Genomic DNA, 20,976 nt, shown 5'->3' on the forward strand with positions numbered 1-20,976 from the left:
CCACAGAAAGAAATGTGACCTCCAGACCAATGACCGGTGATTGGCATTGATTCAGTCGGTGCTCGCCATTTACACTCAGCCATGCGACGCAGCCCGCTCATAGCGACGACAAACCACTTAAAGAGCTCTACAGAAATGTCATAGTCGCATAAAAAAAAAAAAAAACCTTTCCCGCATTTCCTTTTATCGCCGCATATAAGGGTGGCTATACGTAAGCGTTCATTCTACAGTAATGCTTCAACAAAGACTGGCACTTAGCGACCTTGGATGCGGCTCGTGCGAAAGAATGAGAGGCCGTCGGCTTGGACGACGGTGACACGATGATTCTTCTCGCCCCGTTTCTGCTGCGGCTTATAACCCGCTTTGCTGCCACGAAACGCGAGGGCATTCCTGAAATCGCGCCAGCGCTCCAGAAAGCGTCGGCGACCTTTTTTATATCTTTCTCTCTCTCTTTATTTTTCTCTAGCGCACTCGGCTGCTTTTTGGAAGGCTCGCAAGCGCTCGCTTTGCGCCGCTATAACGCGGTGCGTCTCGGGTGCTTTTCAGACGAGACCGCGGTATCCATTAACCTTGATCATACGGCCTTTCCACCGCAAGTCTCCACACTCTGGTTGCTGACACTCGAGCCCCCGCTAGGCGCGCATCCTTAACCGCCGGGACGAAACCGCGCAGCACCGCAGTCACGTGAATTTGTAAGCGTCACGCGCGTGCGCGCATACGCACGAACGCGCACGCACGCACGCGCGCACATACACACACTGAGCGCACTCGCGAACGCTATGGGCTTATAACCAAGTTACCAAAATCAAACAGGCTGAGCCACGGGCTTTCCCGAGACGTGACGCCAATTCAACGGATCGTGAGATAGGAAGTTGACGGTCGAGAACGAACTCCAGCGAGGGAAACGACTTGTATCCGCATATGCTTCCGCTCGAACGTGACACAGAGAGTGGCGAGTCGTCATTACACACCAGAGTAACAAGAGCGTGGAAGAGGTCTTTGCTGCCAGGGCGCTGCTTATTCGACCTGCGCCCAGGAAAGAAATCGTTCCTCGCACCGATATTCGTCCCTGCGCTCGATGAGCGCCGGCTACCGTGGCGGCGATGCCCTCCACCACCTCCGGCACGCTCGAGGCAAGCCCTCGCAGTGCAGCTCGCCACCTTGCCCCGCTTCCATGGGCGCTGCGAAAACTTCTTGCTCTTCCTTCCTTCATTTATTTATTTATTTATTTATTTTGCTTTCTCATCTCTTTCGGCCCGCTCGCCTTAATGCAGCGCGCTTTGTCTTTGCTTGTTTTCGTTTACGGGTCCCTTATAGCTCATCTCGTTTACTGGACCTGAAGGAGAAAGAGGAACTGCTATAACTCTAGCGCGCTGTCACGTGATGCCTGCTGCCAGTAGCTGCAATCCAGCAGCAGCATGCGTCGGGAACGGGTCTCGTACAGCGGCAATCCCACCACTGCAAACTGCGCTTCTCCTCGCCCCCTCCTGGCCTGCCTGAGGAAACCCGCCCCGTACAACCATGAGGCTCGCCGCCGCGGCTTTTCTTTTCTTTTCTTCTTTTTGGGAGTGTGTGTGTTTCTCGCTAACATAAGACAAAATAAAAACTGCGGCGAGAGACGGAGGAAGGCTGAGAGCGGGGCGAGCGGAAGTTTGGTCAGCGCAGGCGGGGAGGATCGTGCGGGCCGCCTGTGAATCCCGCTGCTCCTGAGGAGCATCTTTGCCGAATTTTTTTGTTTTCCAAGTAAGATACAGCTTCTTCGCCGTGGTCGACGGCCTCCTTTCCCGTCTCTCGTTTCTTCGGCAACGTCGTAGCGGTGCTGTCGCGTCGCGTCGCGCTGTGTGTGTGTATGTGTGTGCGCGTGTGTGCGTGCGTGCGTGACGTCTTCGGGGCAAACAGCGAGTGACTCCTCCTCTCAGCGTCTCCGTAGCTGCGACGGCACTCATCGTTCCGCTCTGTCGCCGCATTTGCCATATCATCGTTGGCGGTCGCGCCACCCTTGGCTGAGCCGGCCCAGAAGTGTGTGCTTGCGCCCACCGGTGCGCTCCGATTTCGGTGTGCCGCGTTCGTTCTCTGGAACAGAACAGCACAGGACCTGGTTGTGTGCGACCGCCCCGTCGCCTTCGACGCTTGCAATCACCTTGTGCCGCAAACTAGACCGCCCTTCTGTTCTTGCCTGCGCCACCTTTATCCAACGATAGTCTGCACGGACGCCGAATTCTTCTTGGACGGACTGGGTGCACATAAATGGGATGCCTTTCTGGAACTACATCGTGAGTATTGATTGCTCGATCCGTTTCATCGGCGACTGCATGCTTGCAAACGTGCTCAGACAGTTAACGCCGAGGGCGAAGACACTACTTTATGACCTGGAAGGTCGACTGAAGTCTTACCTTCCTGGTCAGCTTGCCTTGAGCTCGACCGAAAGGAAGACAGAAAGCCCCTCTTGAAATTACCAGTGTTCGAGCCGCGGAAGCCACAGCTCTGGTACCCTGTCACGTGCTCGCATGTTTTCTATAAACAAAAGAGACTCTAAAATAAACTGAAATGGGAGGACCTAATCCATGACCCGCCACTGCAGAGGACGTCGCAGCATGTCCTGAATTCATATTCCGGACATGCCGCACCTCTTTCACACTGTGACTACCACTCAATGTACTGATTTAAATTCGAAACACCCTTTAGCTCTTAATGGGGAGCTTGCGCATACTTTCGTTCCACCAAGTGACTTGATGGCATGTTTTCCCAGACAAGACTGTCAGCCGCAGTACTTGCAAATGTATGAGGTGACTTTTGGAACAATTTCGTGAACTGACGCTAGAACTAAAATTTCATCGTTTCCTAATGTAGCCGCCTGCGCTACAAAATACCTTTCAGGATAAAAGAATATTTGGTAGTCGGCATGATCGTTTGTTGCGAATCGGCATTGCTTGTTGCTTTCTACCCCTCTCTCCCAGATGAGCGAGACTCATACAAAGTCATAGATATATAGCTCGACGCCTCTGTAGCCAATTAGAAGTCAAGAATTCAGCGGCAACTCCTTCTGAAAAGCAACATGCATATACAAGCGGCAGTGCACCACCTCGTCCTAGTCTCGCCTTGCCTTGCTTATCCTCTGCATCCATGTCATCATCTTCGCTTTGCTCAGGAGCTTCGTGGCCGTGAAGCTCATTCCCGTGTTGGGGGAGACTTTTGTTTGTCAGGATTCCTTCACGTCAAAGTGGTAAACGAGGGACATTTGGTATCTCGCGATACATACTGTCGGCGGTGACGCGCAGCACCCCCCCCCCCTCCCAATAAGTGTGTGTATGCGGTGGGAGTGGGGGGTGTTGGCGATTAGGTATCGGAATAGAAGGTCATTGAAATGCCTCTGCTAATCCACTTTTCAAGCGACGCACCTTGTGCTTTCAGCTGTCATCTTCTTTGTACCCACACTTGACGATAAGGGCTGTTGGTGCGCGTGGTCGCCGGCAGGTGTAAGGGCACCCACTGCAAGAAAACTATTTCTGGAAGTGCAAAGGTATAGATGCGTCGGGTTCTTGTCTTAGAGGGGTGACTCCTCTATTCCTGACTTCCATTGACCATTATGTGAATATAAGCTAGGACAAATGCCCACAGCTTGGTTAATCATAAACGGCGCTCGTAAAACTGATCAGAAAGCTCTACGTCTCAGGTCTTGAGGCACGCAGCCACAGATGGTGACTCGCTGTCGCTTGATATTTGCTACAGTGGCTGTTAGCAATCTTTCCTGCCCAATGCAATGGGCTGAAACGACTGATTTCCTGCTCATTATTGCAAAACGAAGGGCCTGAGAAAGGAACGCGCCTCTGATTTTGCTTCTTTATTTGCTGTCCGTGCACTATTGCTGCCTGTGCGTCGCCTTTGTTCGTCAACCTTCAGCTTCCTCTGTTCAATAAGGCAGTACAGTCGCTTTATGTCTGTTGTAAATTTATTTATACAGACGTTATGAATTATTTTATTTCATACAGACGTGGTTATAAATTTATTTATACAGATTCTCTCATACCGTCTGTATTGATATTTGCTGCAATGGCAGCAAAACAGAAGGAAAAGTCCAGTAGAAATAAACCAGCCAGATACTCAAACGCGCAAGTGCATGCCACTTGCAGCCTCATGAAATTCAAGTTCAGATACACACATATTTTCGTCTTGAATTTCCATCTTCCACCTTCCCCGTGTTTTCCCCATATAAGAACAAATGTCACAGGAATGGCCTTCACTTAGTATAAACATACAGTGACTGAGTACAGACAGAAAAACAGTGCATGCAGTCACGATCACCGCAGAGATGCTCGCGAAGCACGGTGTTCCTAGAAGCATCTATTTTAGAAAAATGTTTGAAGAGCAGCAACTTCCCTTTGTGATGCATGTTGGTCGTGGGATTAGAATCTTGAAGATTTGAATTATTGGGCTTTCTCCGTACTATAAGCGAATAATCAGTCCGACAGCATCAGTAAGAAATGTAGCAGGGGACATGCGGATAAATATTAATGTGTTTTAGCAATGATAAAATTTGTCTTTTCCATGAGCCGGCGATATACATGTAATTTTTTTTAATCGAAAGTGAGAAACCAGCTATTTCATCGTTCTCGCGAGACTACCCTGCAGCTGCGTCAACTGCCATGTTTTCAAGGACGTTGCACGACAGCCGGTATTCACTGAAGCACTGTAACGTGGTGAGGCTGTTGTACTGTATAAGCGGCCTGCGAGTTTCGGCACTTTTGACTTGCGCTATCTAGCGACGCTTGTGCATATTGAAATTGAACTGATAACTCTATTTCGTATTTTTCTATTGAATAACAATCGATTGAATGGGTTTTGACATCCCACAGTTGCACCAAGGTCTACGAGAGACGGCCGCAGGGCCGGTATCTGATTAATGTTGACCGCCAAAAGTTTTGGCGGAAAGTTGAGCCTGTTACGTGGTTCATGACTGTAAGTGCTACAGCACGAGGAAGGCAGGACGAACAGGAGTAGATCCACCCAGCGCAGTGCGCGCTTGCGCCTGTTCGTCTTGTCTTCCTCGCCTTGAAGAAGACAAGTCCACTTGTCGAAACGTTGGCTCCTGCTTTCACCTTGTTCTCGTTTTGCTCATCGTCTTGAATTTCCATCTCCCGCCTTCCCCGTGTTTTCGCGCTGCACATGTAGAGCCAACAAAACTTATTTAATCGGTGCTCAAGTCTCAGTGCTCAGGAAGGTGTTTGCACCCCATGCCTTTGGAAATGAGGTCGCCATGGCCTAGATTCGGATCGGCCACCATGCACGTACTCGCCATCATGATTTCATAGTCATGTCGGCGGGTTCTGCACTGAATTAGTAAAACAAAATAAATTATTGGCTTTAACGTGCCGCTATTGCACACATGGATTATAACTCATGAGACACGCCGTGGTGGGGACTCCCACGGCGGCCGCATTTCGATGGGGGCGAAATGCGACAACACCCGTGTACTTAGATTTAGGGGCACGTTAAAGAACCCCAGGTGGTCGAAATTTCCGGAGTCCCCCACTAAGGCGTGCCTCATAATCAGAAAGGGGTTTTGGCACGTAAAACCCCATAATTAAATTAAAATGTATTATTAGTGGTGACTCCGGATTAATGTTGACTCCCTGGGGTTTATTAGCGTGCACCAGATGCACAGTACATGACGAACGTTTTTGCATTCCGCCCCTACTGGAATGCGGCGGCCGTGGCCAACAAACTAACCAGCGACCCTGAATTAGTGAAACCTAACAAATAGATGTGAGAAAAAACCAGTTATAGCACTCTGTTAAGCTTGTTATGTTACGTTGCTGATATAACTTTGAACCGAGGAAAGCGGGCGTATATAGAGAAAATATTCTGGAAAAAAAAAATTATCGATGCAGTCTCATATAAATGTATTCAGTGTTAAAAGAAAGGCTATTATAGTCTTTTTCTTTTCTTCCTCTCTCATCCAAAGTAGGTTAGCTTTTGACTCTATGGCTTTGCACATGGGCAGTGAAGGGTAAAAAAATAAATTTGGGTACACGGTTTCTTTGAGCGGGCGCATATATTGCGTAGCTAAACAATCTCGTCTTCTACTCAAAATATCAGTAGAAAACACTTTTTTTTTTCGCGCATTGGTGCCACAGGAGCATAATATCCGAGTTTTATCCGAGCTACTATACCCGCGCAAATGTTTCGCGTATGATATTCAGGAGCAGTTTTGTCTGGGAGATGCGGCATTTTTTTTTTCTATATAGCTGGCTTGCATCTTTCTTGTCGTAATCTCCTCGTAGAGGACAGCCAAGGCTCGTTTTCTGGAACGAATTTGCCCTAGGATGAATTTATACCGGTGTAAATTGAGGAAAGACTGCGTCGACAACAGAACCCAAATTGCCTTCACTAAGCGCCAGTTCGCATCGCCAGGCTCGTCAGTCGATGCCTTATGACGCAATACCCCATAAAGCCGTTCGCGCGGTGAAACCTATCGGCTTGATGTCTACCGCGCTACAAGCTGTGCGGCCTATGCAGGTGGTTCTATTCGAGGCACAAGTATGCGCTGTGGCGTTTCTTCCGCGACCGCATAAGCTAGCTCGAGAGGTATGCGATGAGCATCTGATCACACGGTGAACTTGGAAGATGACGCCCTCGTATACGTTAAAAGCTACTCGTCGCTCAGCTACTTGGCGTCTTGACTCTGGAACTGGTTTCTGCGTTGTGGAAGAAGCACGGCCCAAGCTCTGCGTTGACGTTTCCGCTTGGTTTGGTTTCGCTGCGTGCACGGCTGCATGCGCTAACGTGACCTGGCTTGCGTGACTCTGAGCGACGCTCCTGGCGCTGCCAACGCGCTCCCAGGAAAAACCTTGTGCTCATCTTGGGAACGGCGTGAAAAAAATGTTGACTCGTCATCCCGGCCCTGCGAAAGGGGATGGCCGGCGAAGCTGTTGAAAAGCACCACTACAACTGCCGAGGGGGGCATATGCAAAGTTTTATTGCTTTCGAGTAATGGTAGCAATGGGAGTAATGTTTTCTTTTTTTTTTCGGACGCCGCCACTGGTAGTATTGCTGTTTCTTTTCCCTTTGCCGCTCCTCGTGTTCACGCTGCTCCTCGAGAGGTCTGACTATGCGTTGCCTTCCCATAGCAGAGCTGCAACAACAATCAAATCAGTCGCTATATTGGTTCTTTTATATATGAAATGCTAGTGACGTCATTACACACGCCGGAAACTGCCGTCGCCGCGGCAGCTTCCGAATCGTTGCTGGGAAACATATGCGGGGAGTGCTACGTGCTTCGGCATTCTTATTAGGAGCGCGTTATCATCAATGGTTTGGTTTGATGCTTGTTTTGTGCTTGTTCTTCATTGAAACGATTGTTGTGCTGTATGCTGTATGCGTGACACCATAGAATGTAGGCACTTCTCACTGCAACCACTGAAGGTGCTTTTTTTTTTAATCGCTGAAGGTATTTCGTTTCAGTGAGGACGCGCAGTGAAAAATCCCGACCAACTGGAGGCTAACAGCTTCGCTGTAAACCGGGACGTACGGACGTACCGCTTGAGCTAGTACGTGCATCTCGCGTTATATTAGTGGACGAACAAGGCACGGACGTGTTTCGACAGTTCTGATAACTGAAAACGAAGGGTGGCATGCCTCGGCAACGACCCGGGGGCTCGAGGTTGCTTGAGGAATGCTCACACACATTCTAGCTAACCTTGTAGTAAGAGGACAAGACAGTTGCCTCCTTTGCGAGCGCCTGCCTGACGCTCGTCGTGTTCTGCTGCGTTCTGTCTTGAATTTTGAAGTTTTTGTCAGATTCGATGGTTTTCGAGAACAGTATTTCTCATGCAAAAGCGAGTACACCTGCTGTTTACTAACATACATACGCATTCATTCATTCATTCATTCACAAGTAGTTCAACAAAGTCCGTTTAACAAAGGTCAAGGGGAGCTCATTATGTGGTGTCCCTGAGCAGAAATACGGGCGAGAAGAAACGAAGTGGATAGGACAGACGCCCATATTTCCGCTCAAGGACACCACATGATGCACCAACTGGCCCAACAGTCCACGCTTGGGAGCTTATTACTTCGTAAGCGATCGTAACAGCGCGGTCAGCACAATTACAAACATGAAAGTCGGTAGACAGCGTTGCGCAACCGTCTTCTTTTTATATGCACCATGTTCACGCTGTTTTCTTGATGATAGCTGGCTTTCGCTTATGCATATTCCGAACACTCTGGACTCGAGCTTTGTACACCCTCTCCGCTTGTCGCAGTGCCCCATTTGTGCTGTAAGCCGAAGGCGGCGAACGCCGCCTTCTGCTAACATGAGGCTTCGCCAGCTACCACTTGCCGTGGCACCGAGGCGGTCGCAAAGATTGCCATTGCGCGGGCAACTCGCACCCTTGGTCATTTGACGCCTGTTGCCTCCGGGATCCCCTCCTCTCCCGATTACGACACGCCTCATCTACGAGCTCCGAGCAAGGCAGCGCGCGCGGTCATCCGCATCTGGGGAATGTAGGAGAGACGACCAGTTGCTCTGGTTTTCTCCCCCGTGTACCTCAGAAGCCGTTTCGTTGTTTTCGTTCTTCCTTTTCTCAGTGTTTTTGCGCACATCCTTGCTCTGCAAAATGGGGGCAGCCGCTTCTTCATCAGGGTGATGCCACGCTGTTGAGGCGGAACATACCAAGCACAGCGTAGCATGGACTGGTAGTATAATGCTGGGTTGTTGCCGTGCGCACAGAGTTTCGAGCATGCTGCAAAAGAAAGAGCTAAAGCGAAGGTGACAACTGTAAGGCTCGGCTCCTTCGCGCTAAAATTAATAATGTGACAGCAAAAAGTGTGGTTATGTCGGTGCATTTGCCTCGATCGGGAGTGAGGGAACGAGAGTCAGCCGCTTTCCGACGCGCTGCCAGGCCGTTCTTCTTTTGCCCGTCTTTTTATGCCTTGGTCCCCACTATTAATTTTTTTTCAGAAGGTGTAAAAGGATACGATGAGGAAAGTACGGAAGGTTTTCTAGTCGGAAATAAAAGACAGGCTGTCACCTAAAAGACACGCTTCTACACGGTCAAGGAAAGTTAACAGGGTAGTTGAAAACATTAAAAAAATTAATGCAAGCAAGTTTGATTTGTGAACGGCACAATTATCTCTTGCTGCGGCAGCAGTATAAGTGCCATTCGCAAAGCTATCTCACATCCGAAGGCCTGCGTCTTATCCGATCGCCTCTTACTTGCGTCATATTTTTTTTTTCTTGTTAGGCCACGCTGTTTTGGGCAGAATTTTTTCTTAGGATTGTGGATTTAATCAAACCAGCGCTGTTGCATAAGCCCAGCAGCGTTTCGATGCTACTTTCCGTGAGGCGACGTAAGTACCTGTTTCTGAGTTACAGCTTCTTTGACGCTTCAGGCGATTCCTGTCTCAGTGCCCCGGCGTCGGCAAGGGATAACGTTAGACATACTTCTCGATATCGGGCTGTCTGATTACGCGTAAGGTGCATCACGTGTTTACAGCCAGAACTATCGCCTTTCTCGCTGCGACAGAGTTCTTGATCGTTCTTATTGCATTCTTCACCATAGTCGCGTTTCGTTTGGTTTTCCTTTAAAAGCCAAAGTGTATAGGGTGCCTCAGTTTATCTTGTGTGCTGTATAGGGCGTGGCGTCGCTTGGGCATTGAACTTATGGGACCCAGAACGTATTTGTATATAGAAGCAACGTTTCCGCGGAGATCAGCAGGCATGGCTAAATTCGGAACTTAAAGGATCACGGTCGAGTTGCCCTCGTAGTTGTCGATTTATGCGCAGCGCCTGCCCCCATTATCGCGTACAACGCCTTCGGTAAGTCTTAACAAACTGCTAGTGGGGCGCGCCGACACTGAAGAAATCAAGGAATGTTTTGGAGAATAGCGAAGTTTATTTACTATATCCCTGTCGTGGGGGCTAGCGCTTAGATCATTTCGTTCTGAAATGGTAGCAGTTGCTGTCTTCCTTCGGTTCAGGTTCAGTTCGATTGCTTTTATTCAAATGCATCTGCGCCTATAAGCGTGACAACTGAGATTTCTTTTTCCTTTTTTTTTACATACAAACGTAAGAAGAACAAAAGCTCCAACAGCCTCTTGATATCTATAAGTCTAATATAGCTTCCCGGGTTAGGTGTCTTGTCTAACTGCCACTCTAGTTTTATCATTCTATAATGTATAGCCTCTAGCTCATTTAATGTGGTCGTGTAACCTATAGTTGTACCATCATTAACTTTTTTTATAAATCATTGCCTACATGTATCGCTCCCCGCTTGCTGTTGTCATCATTCTTTTTTTTTACGCGACTGTTATTCGCTCGGTTATGTTGCAGTGAAGTGCATGCAGTTACTCGGAAATATTATACGTTTCCGCGTTCTGTTGCACTTGTAGAAAACGGTCATTTATAGACCATCCGGGAAAGCGAATTGCTGCCATAGAACTCACCAGGGAAATGTGACGAAGGTGAAGGAAGAGACTATCGGCAAACGTGTGTGACGGGACCTTCTGTGGAACAGTCTAACCCGCAACATCATGATAAAGACGTTTGATAATCGGCTACTTCGTTTACCGTTTTCAAGCATGGACGAGGGCGAGGAGTGACACTAGGCTATACTCAAAGATGCTTTTTGTAACAAAAACCTTGTATTCGGTCTACAACAACTGCCTACGCAAAAAAAAAGAAAATAGAATAGGCGGACGTCTGTTCCAGTCGACGCGTACACCGTTAATCCACACGCAGCGTATAGAACATGAGAGGGAGGGAAGATTAATGAAATGGGATTGACCTCTGCTTATCCTTGTGGGCTGAAGGCTTGACCACATGCTTTCAAAGCAATAAATGTTTATATCAACTAGGTCGAAATGGAGCATGGGAACAATGGGGTGTTTCTTGTAGTGCCGCTGCTAGTTTATAGTTGGCTATGCCTGTTTTGCGGCAGGTGGACGGGTATGTTTGCTCAGTAGTTGCAGTAGAAAATAAAACAGATCGCATAGACAACGAGAATCTCTGCCAGAACGGAAAACTAGGTTGCGATACTTCTGATAGAAAAAAAAAAAACACACGACACTGTAGCCTGTGGCAGGCTTCGCCTTCAATATACAAACCTGACCTGCCGCGCAGTCACAGTTTAGTATGCCTATGTATGGGAAGGGACCACGAAGTGCATGCGGGGTCGATCGTGACGCCCATATCATTGTCTCGTTACCTCGCACCAGGCACGATTCAAAGCGGCGTGGGGGCTTTTCTTCCTACGATTCAACCTGCTTATCACTATAAGACTCTCGACAGTCGCGATGGCAGGACACAAGCTTTTTTTCTGCATATACACGTATGCCGCATGTTCTGAGTTCGACAGATAATGACGAGAGCGCCGCCTTTCCACAGGCCGCATATATCTACAGCTCGCGTGACCGAAGGGATTCGTCGTAGATTGTTCCTCGAACGCGCGGAATTTTAGGACTGACCCCTGGGAATGCCACGCGGACGTGAGTGGCAATCGTAACGACTTTTCCTGCTGATAGCGCTCCACGGGATGTCACCGTGATTCGTTGGAGGTCACTGGTGTGCGCGTGTATTGCACCACGCACACACGCACACACTTCCTAAATGCCTCCGCTGTTTGCCGCACTTACCTCCCGCATTGCTACAGCTGCGAGCTTGCAGAGGGGCTAAATTTTGGCGCGCGTTGGCGCGCGTTGTTTCGCAATCCCGAACTGCGGCTGGCCGCATTGAACTTGGTCGGACCTGGCCTCCGTTGTCACTTCCGTCTCTGCAGATCTTGGCGATTCACGCGATGAAAAAATCGCGATCCCCGCATTCGCGCACACGCGAAGTGTGCCTTCCGGTTTTGGCGTTTGCCGCCCGTGCGTGTCTCGAGGTCTCCTCTTCCGGGTTCGAATGCAGCTCACGTCCGAGGTGCCCGGGTTTTTCGGCTGCGCGCGTGTCTGCAGTTACCCCTGTCCAATCAGTATAGGTTCACTAAGCGCACGATGCGGTCGTAAATGTGTGTATATTGAACCTTTGCTGTTTTGCGAAATACTTTATATTTGCCTGCTGGCACAAAAAGCGCTAAAGTTTTGTGGTAGACTCCGAACGAACCTTCCAGCACGTGAAAAGAAAGAAGACGAAGAAGAAGGCAAAACTTAGGAACAGGGCATAAACCAGTGGCTCCGGGCCCCGATGGAATCACTTTGTCCATGCTGAAAATTTTATACGAAGAATCACAAGATTATTTATTAGGCATCTTCAGTTTTTCTGTCAGAAGGGCATGGCTTCCATTGGAGTGGAAAATTGCCTTTGGAGTTATGTATTAGACAGTATTAAGCCCGTCGCGATAACTTCAAATTTCGTAATATGATTGAAAGAGTTATAAATATTCGTTTGACAAATTTTCTTAATGGGTGATCGATCCTGCGACCGAAACAAATTGGTTTCAAATCGCCATGCTAAATATTGCAGGCTCATATTGTCATAGAAAGTTATATTCAATTGGCGCGATGCCAAAGACAGTACGCGGCTTTAGTCGCTCTAGACACCTCGAAAGATTATGATAGTGTTGAACACGTGATATTGCTCAATCAGCTTCGAAAATTTAACTTTCCAAAATACCTTCAAGCATGCACTGCAGAATTTTTAAGGAACAGAGAATTTTATTGCTTCCAAAGCGGCATTTCTTCGGCTAGGTATCTATGCGCAGACGAGATGCGTTCCACAAGGGGCAGTGCATTCTCCAGTCTTATTCAGTATTCAAATGAGTTCCGTTTCATGTCATGACGGCGTACATATGTGTATGCCGATGGCATAGCGTATTTCTTGTCGACAAACGAAATCGAAGAGCATTATCAATATCACAGACATACTTTTCTGTTATAGAAAGATGGCCTCATGTGATGCATCTCTGTGTCAACGCAAACAAATGCTCGGTGCTCGCATTTCCATTAAAGGAACCCATATACATTTCTCTCTTTTATCATCTAGATATCATCCCACAAGTACAGACTGTCAAGTATCTTCGAGTAATATATGACGATTCTCAGTCTTGGAAGGCGCACATTGACTGTATTGCAGCAAAGGGTGTTCGTGCGACTGGTTTCCTACGTAGGCTGAGCAATAGTCGATCAGGAATGCGAAGAAGAACGCTGTTGTCAATATACCTCACGTATGCTCGCCCGGTATTGGAATTTGGTTTTGTGTTGTACTCTGGAGCTCCTGGATATAAACTTCGACATATTGTTCTTCTAGAGAGGCAGGCCTTGCGGCAATGTTTAGGGCGACATAAATTTGTTACAACTGAAGTTTTACACCTGGAAGCTAGGATTCCTTCTCTTGTTACACGCTTTCGATTGTTAGCTGTACAGCCATTTTAAATGCTACGTTGTCACGTAGTATAGACAATATAGCATCCCCCATAATCCCCTATAAGGCGTTCACAAACAGTTTTGAACTCTCAGCGGGATTTTTTTTTTATTTTGGCTTGTACTGGCTTCAATTCCACACACCTGAAATTATTTCTGTGCAAACTCTCCTAGATCAGGTAAACGTCCAAATTCGTGGATGTTTAACTTTTAAACGTCCAAACGTCCAAAACGATCAGTCCGATTACATTTTTCCTGAAGATGCAAAGGCACTATCTTGCCGCATGCTAAGCTCTATCTTAAATTATTACGTTTTGCACACACCGATCAAGACAGTTATTGCCACTGACGCTTCCCAAAATGAAGAAAAGTGTGAAATTCCAATATTTTCTCCTATTCTTCATTGCTCGCTTTCTCTTCGCCTCCCGGACTTCCCGATCTTTCCAGCAGAATTTTAGCTGTAAATTCTAGCCCTCCGCAAACAAAATGCATCAACACATTCTACAGTGGTCGTGACGGATGTCCTGTCTCTGTGCTCCTCCCTCACTGCTTCTGGTGACGCCCATTGTTTGCGATCTTTCAAATCGTTAGTGCCCCCTCATTCAGCTTTGATTAGATTGGTTTCGGTACCAGGGTATAAGGGCCTTTTCCTAAAGGAAATGGCAGGTTCCTTGGTGAAAGCGTCCCTTAATGGCCCAGTCATTCAAATCCTACCGGCATCAGCTTGCATCATAGGGGCTATATTTAGGAGACAAATGACGCTGCGTGAATTTCACGCCCCTTAATTAACAAACTCCCGAGATTTTCAGCACTTGTCGCATTACTGCAAGATTAAACTCTTGTCAAAGGCGAAGCACTTCAAGTCCCAATCACTAGACTACGCGGCCGAATTCCGCTTCTAATTTTTTTTTCGTGCAAAGAGCCGGTCTGGTTCTCCCACCGAACTGTCCCTCTTGCAGAGAACACGATACAATAGAAAGTTTCCTCATTTATTGTCAAAGATATTCTGATTTGCGAAAAAGAACTTTAGAAACACCGCTACGCTTTTTTAGATTAGACTTAAATGTTCGAAATTGACTATACTTGGGGGTCTCGACCCGTGGGCGCAGCGTCAGGTAGGTTGGCGATGCCATCCACGATTTTATTGTAGTGACAGAGAGATTTGGACCCTAAAATCAGAACTTAAGATGCAGGTATATTTCTACAAAATTGATTTCGATCATCTGTATCTATGCTTTGATTTATCCCTTTATTGTATTAAAATCATAAGCTAGAATCTGTCTATTAATTATCATAAAACTATATTGACAAATTGCGTTTACATTATTTTAAATTTCCTTTTTCTTATTGTTGTATTTAACTGCCCGGTTCTCGGCCAATCTTCCGAGTGGGTATGTGCCGTTAACGTCTAGGCTCTACGTCTGTATCTACTGAAAGAGAAACACTAGGTGGGCTGTCCCTTCTCTCCGACTCCCGCTCCCATCTTTGTAGCCCAAAAATCTATTCACCTACGGGACACATGCGCCCCATTCACACCCTTTCCCAATGTGTAAGCTCCCTTCCTCATAGCCTGACTTTGGTGGTGGAAGTCTCTTTTTTCTTTTTTTAAACAGAACTTCGGGCTGCGGCCCTTATACACCATCCATAGCCTGAACCTGGGGCCCAGCACCGGAAACCCTGTGAAGTGCTCAAAGTGTTCTGCTGCCGCGCGTATGCAGCGAATGCTTGGCCCCTCTGGACTGTGTGCAAGGAAAAAGGCCACAAGAGAAAAAGCGCTTAGAGGGGCAGCGATATGGACAGACCGGCCTACAGACCACGAACAGTTAATTATGTACAACAGGTTCCACAGACCACATTGCAGTTTTTCCCGTTTTCTTCTTCTCTTATATGGAGAAGGCTATATGCACTAAATTATAACATGCCATGTGGTAACCCATGGTAAAAGAAAAACAAAAATTAATGTAATAATAACGGAAAACGGAGGAAAGCAGGAGACAGACTGCAGCCCATCACAAATGCGCCAAAGCTGTGCATGTTCGGCTATTCCGCTTCTGCTTATGTTCGTGCCGTTCGCGATTCACGCACGGACACGAAAGACAATTAGTTTATGCCCTCTGACAGTTTAGAGCACCGACATTTCTACGCAAAAAATGCTCAGACTCTGCGGAGGTATCTACGCAACAGCTCATCTGTTTCCAAATTAAGTCTTCGGCGAGCAGTTATCATGGACTTAACCTGAAACCGTTTTTCCCTCGGACTAATGCATTTGAATACAGTTTTTTTACACACTATCGATATATGAAATTGTTCATCTGGAAATATCGGGTTCCTCTCATCAAAGGCATTTTTTTTTTCGCGGCACTAGCTTGCAATGCAGCCTAATAACCCTTGCCCTATTTCCTATATAATTTCTCTTTGCGTTGCTGCAAACATGTTTTCTCTTTTGCACTCAGTGGTAACACAGCCTAGTAAGCATTTCCTCTATTCTTGTATAACTTCTAGTTGCTACAGAAACGTGTTTACCCTTCTGAAACTTGCACTGTAGACTTGTACTCACTCCTGCAGTAGCTCTTCCTAAGCGGCAGTATATTCAAATAAATAAATAAATAAATAAATAAATAAAAGTATAACGATTCGTCGCCTCTGTTTCTCTCTACTACAACTTTGCGAATCGCTTTTTGCACCGTCAGTCTCGACGTTTAATGGCACCCGCGTCCACGCACTGAAACGTCGCGCACGCGTTTAAAAGGGGAACGAGAGAAATTGGTGAAGCAAAAGGAAACTTTTGGAGACGGAACTAATACAGCGTGGGAATACAAGACAACTAGGTTAGCGGACACATATGCAACGCTGGTGCACGTAAGCCGCTTTGCTGTAGCACCATTTTGGATGCAAGCTCTGATTTCCAAATCAAATGCCCTAAAAAAAAAGTCCAAGTCGCCCTCCCCTGTAAAAGGGTACGCCGACGGACATTCGTGAGCGCGCGTTGACACTGGCCGCGGCGCTGCGATCGAACCCCCCTCCCCATAAGCGACCGGAGACGGGGAGCGAGAATTAGAGCGAATCCCCCGCCGGACAGCCGACAGAGGCGCGCGCGCGCGCGGAACGAGAACTCAATATGCAAACAGGTTTCGTCCGCTTGACTTGTCCGCTCGACCCGCCCACCACATTTACGGCGGGCGGCCCTCGACCGCGGTCGCTGCGGGTCCGCCGGAGACGAACGAAAGGGGCAGGACCGGCGGAGCCGCGCTAGCGGGCTTTTCGTTATGCGGGCGGCCAGTGTAAACAACGACCGAGATGAAATCTGATTGCTTCTATCCAGTTTTGACCACCGCAGCTTACTTATTAGCGCGCACCGGCGCCGACCTCGGCCGCTAACCTGGTCGCCCATTCAGTCGTATCGTCGCGTTCGCCTCGTGTATGTACACCCGCGCAACCGACGGGTCCTCGCCGGTCTCTCTGCTCGTTTCTTCGCGAAGTTCACGCGTGCGTGGAGGCGCGGTCGTTATCCACGCTCGGCGGATGCAGCGCTGCGCGCTGCCGTTGCCCGCTTCTTTCGCGGCGCCGTGTTCGGTCTCTCGCGACTCGAGCCCGCGAAGCCGAGATATCATGCGCCTCCCGCCGCGCTCTGATTTGCGCACCGCCCGTGCGAGTCGACCCGTCGCGGGGTATGACGGCGACGTATAGTGGGCTACTATATATACGTTCCGTGTATACGCTCGTATGTGCGTTTGCGCGAGTGCTCTGTATACGCTGTTTCTTCGGCGGCGCGGCCACGCCTCGTGTGATATAGCAGCGTTCTCCGTACACTGCTTGTGCGCCCTGTCGGGCATGCGGCCACTCGGTGCGCACCGCTGAGAAAGCGCAGAGTCGACGTTACAGCTGCGTGCTGCTCCCGCGCGGCTCCTTGGCGCTTGACAACCGGGACAACCCTTACGTAAAAAAAGTACGTAGAATCCGCGGACCCTGGTCTGAGCCAACGCCAGCCCGCGTTGCTTTAAAAGCATCGGGACTGTATGAACTTTCAGAATGGTTGTCAGGCACCTTCATCGCGTTTGGGAGGACAGATTATTTTCACATATTTCGTTCTTTTCTCCTAATCTTTTCTAGCCTTTCCCCTACCCTTGCAAAATAGCTAACCGGACAGTTACTCTAGTTACCCTCTCTACTGTTCGTCTGTTATTTTGTCTCTCTCTCTCTCTCTCTTTGTCTAGTACTCCCGGTGGCGCGTAAGTGAAAGAAGAGATCGGGTATTCAACGCAGAGCACTGCACAGGCCGTTTTTTTCTAGCTTGGACCCTGCCCGAAAATGACCGTAATATGCACTGGGCCGCCCGAGCCCGTTCTGTTGGTTTCAAACCTGGCCTGTAACCGGCCTGGGCTCGAAAATTCAGGCCCAGCCTGGCCTGGCGCTGCCCGGTTCCGGGCCCGTTACCATTGAGCTCAAGCAACGCGTGGTCCATCTCTCGGTGATTGTGAAGATACCGGGCCTCACAGAAACTATTTGCTAGAGACAGTTGACCATTTGGCTTCAGTGGAGTTGAAATAAAGAATTAGACGGAAACCCGTCCGGTCGAGAACATACAGGACAACAAATAAAACGGACACCACAAACACGAAAGTTTATAAAAGTAAGACGTTTCGGCTCCCGCACGGGAGCCTTGTTCACAATGAAGCTGAAGGGGAAAATGGTCCGGTTATGTTTCCTTTAAGTTGTGACGTAAGCAACCTGAGTACACGTGGGGAAAGTTGCCGTCATTGCGATTAAGTGTGTGCTCGGTGATCTGAATTGTCAGGGATTCAAGAAAGATTCCATTGGAGTTGTTGCTGCCGAATGAACTGGTAAAAATATAAAGGTAAAGTTGCATCTTCTGTTCATTATCCCAGTAGTACGTGTTGCTGGGCTAGTCGGCTCATACTGAACAATCTCGGACCGTAAGACATATGGCCATTTATTGCAAAAATGGAAATAAAGAAAGGGAGTGGGGACAAGGTGAGAGCCAACTTTCACTTGTTTATTCTGCCTACAATTGCGTCGAACGTATAAAAGGATGCACTGCGCAGCATACTAAAAAAAAAAAAAAACTTCAAACGCCCATCCTTGCACCCGCATCAGGCTCTCGATAAAACGTCTCTGCGAAGAGGGAAACTGGCGTGCCGCTGATGCACGGCGCACCTCGCTTCTTTGTTCATTAATAATAATATCTGGGGTTTTACATGCCAAAACCACTGTCTGATTATGAGGCACGCCGTAGTGGAGGACTCCGGAAATTTTGACCACCTGGGGTTCTTTAACGTGCACCTAAATCTAAGCACACGGGTGTTTTCGCATTTCGCCCCCATCGAAATGCGGCCGCCGTGGCCGGGATTCGATCCCGCGACCTCGTGCTCAGCAGCCCAACACCATAGCCACTGAGCAACCACGGCGGGTTGTTCATTAAGCTCCTGCGTTACTGTTTGATATGAACGCCCCGAATACATTTGCTAAATTGTTCTTCATCAATTTATGGCGAAGACATAGATGCCCATTCTTGTGCAAATCGCTAGTGATTTAATCTCACCCTTGAATCTCGACGAATGAAATATACTATGCTATAGAGTTTGAGGGCCTAAAATTGTCAGGAATGTAAATTTAAATACACTGTTCTATTGGTATTCAGAATTCCGCATACACTGCTGCTTGAAGGAATTATAACTCCATTATCTATAAACAAGTTACAAGCAAGGGTAACGCTCATGTGTGATCAAATAAAACAAGGAATCTCTCTTGCTTTATTTGGCTTCATTTTAATGTAAATTCAACAGTCAGCACTTAAGGTACCCGTATTTCGTAATATGAGCGAATTTTGGGCCTGTATACATTTGTTTTAGCCTGTGAAGATTTAAGCACAGTGCATGTAAGTACAGTATAGACAATGTAGTTCTTTTTTTCTTCATCAATTTAACCTGTAATATTTCTTCGTTCACGCTAATTTACAACGAAACCGCGTAGGGCCAGAAAGCACGAATAATGAATACGAGGGCCGCACCATTTAGTGTGCCAGAACTTTGTTCAAAAGAAAGAAAAATAATTGCGGAGGATGTGGGTTCGGGTCCCACGGGCGGCAAGTTGCTCTTTTCGTCCCCACTTTCATTTTTCCTCTATCCCATAATTTCTACATTTCCGGACCCCTACTTAATTATCTTAAATATTTATTGATAAGGTAAATAAATATTTACGTTAATTTCTTTGATTTAGCCGCTCAATGTGTGCAACTGGATGTGCGCCCGTTCTTGTCCAGTCATACAGAATGGGCATGTCCCACTGCATTTCCTATATGAAAACCTCGACATATAATGTCGGCTCACAAATATCGCTAAAGTACACCGATCTGTTAATGACGAATGACGATCTGAATGACGATCTGAATGACGAATTACACTTGACGCATTCTTTGATTTACTTTATTTTCTTTGATTTAGCAATTCCGTATGCGCCACTGTGGTTATGTCCGTTCTTGGCCCAACTTCCATAATGGACGTATGTCCCACTGTGACACAAGAGGTGCAGAATCCCTGAATGTTAATTGCTCGATACATGGCGGGCTTTTCTTCGCATGCACCTGTCGTCACCATTTTCGCTTTACAAGCGTCACACGTTGCCTCTGTCCTCGTGACGTCGCTTCGTAGACGTCCCACACTGTAGATCCACCTGATTTGGAGTTTGCATTTCGGCATAGCTTGTGAGCGAGGTCCTGCCGGCATAAACATGAAAGTTTCATGACATTAAAGTTGCGACATTTGTGGTGGAGAAATGTAAACGTTCCATGAGATTACACATTGCATATAGGATGAAAGTAAACAAACATCGCCGTTAATTGCAAACGATTTAATTAATCGCTTTGCTCACGCTTCGTTTCACGCAAAGCTGCAGATTGAAACATGTGCCATTGGATCCGCATAATTTATTTTCGTCCACTTTTATTTCATATTATCTTATCATTTTCACATTTTAATGAAAAAAAAAACAAATACTTATCTGCTGGCTTCGGGCCCATCGGTTCCGTCTCTTTTAGTTTATTGAGCGATGAGTTTTTTTTTCTGCTTTCTGATTTGTTTTGCACTTCCTATTCTCCGACCTTGGAAGTTTTCGTAGCATCCATGTTGATTTGAAGTATTTTTCTAAGAACACTTGAAAGACTAAATTCACTTGTGTTGACTAATTATGCAATAAATTATGGCACACAATTTAACTCGCTTGAAAAAATAATGAAGAAATTGAACGGAAACTAGCAGCGAGTTGCACTATATCTTAGCACACAACATGATTTGCGACCATATATTGTAGACGTTATGTGTTGCTACGTGAATAAATTACTTCAGTCCTCTATAAGAAACCGTGTGAAATTTCATTCTTGCTCTTGCATTAAAATGAGTATAGGTAAGGCAATGAAAGTAGCGCAATATTCACTGTTGCCAAAACTTTAAATATTTCTTTTTTCCGAAACAAAGGTTGTACAAAGAGTGTCCTTCTAGACATGCCTTCCGGTCTTACGAAATCTAACCAGCTGTACAGAAGTATATTTCGCTGCTTGCGTTTGTGGATGTTTGTTACAAGAATGCGTCGTATTCTTCGTATAGACTGAAG

General features: G+C 47.3%; 1 protein-coding gene across 1 annotated transcript in view; it reads left to right on the top strand.

Moving 5' to 3' along the window:
- Window positions 1-1,972: 1,972 nt before the first annotated feature.
- Window positions 1,973-20,976, top strand: part of LOC142584903 (uncharacterized) — a 118,663-nt gene continuing 99,659 nt past the window's right edge. Inside the window, exon 1 of the mRNA XM_075695245.1 lies at window positions 1,973-2,273. Coding sequence (XP_075551360.1) covers window positions 2,253-2,273 — 21 coding nt within the window. The 5' untranslated portion in view covers window positions 1,973-2,252. The remainder of the gene's footprint in view (window positions 2,274-20,976) is intronic.

Source organism: Dermacentor variabilis, chromosome 1 (assembly GCF_050947875.1).
Source record: "Dermacentor variabilis isolate Ectoservices chromosome 1, ASM5094787v1, whole genome shotgun sequence".
Taxonomy (NCBI): Eukaryota; Metazoa; Arthropoda; class Arachnida; order Ixodida; family Ixodidae; genus Dermacentor; species Dermacentor variabilis.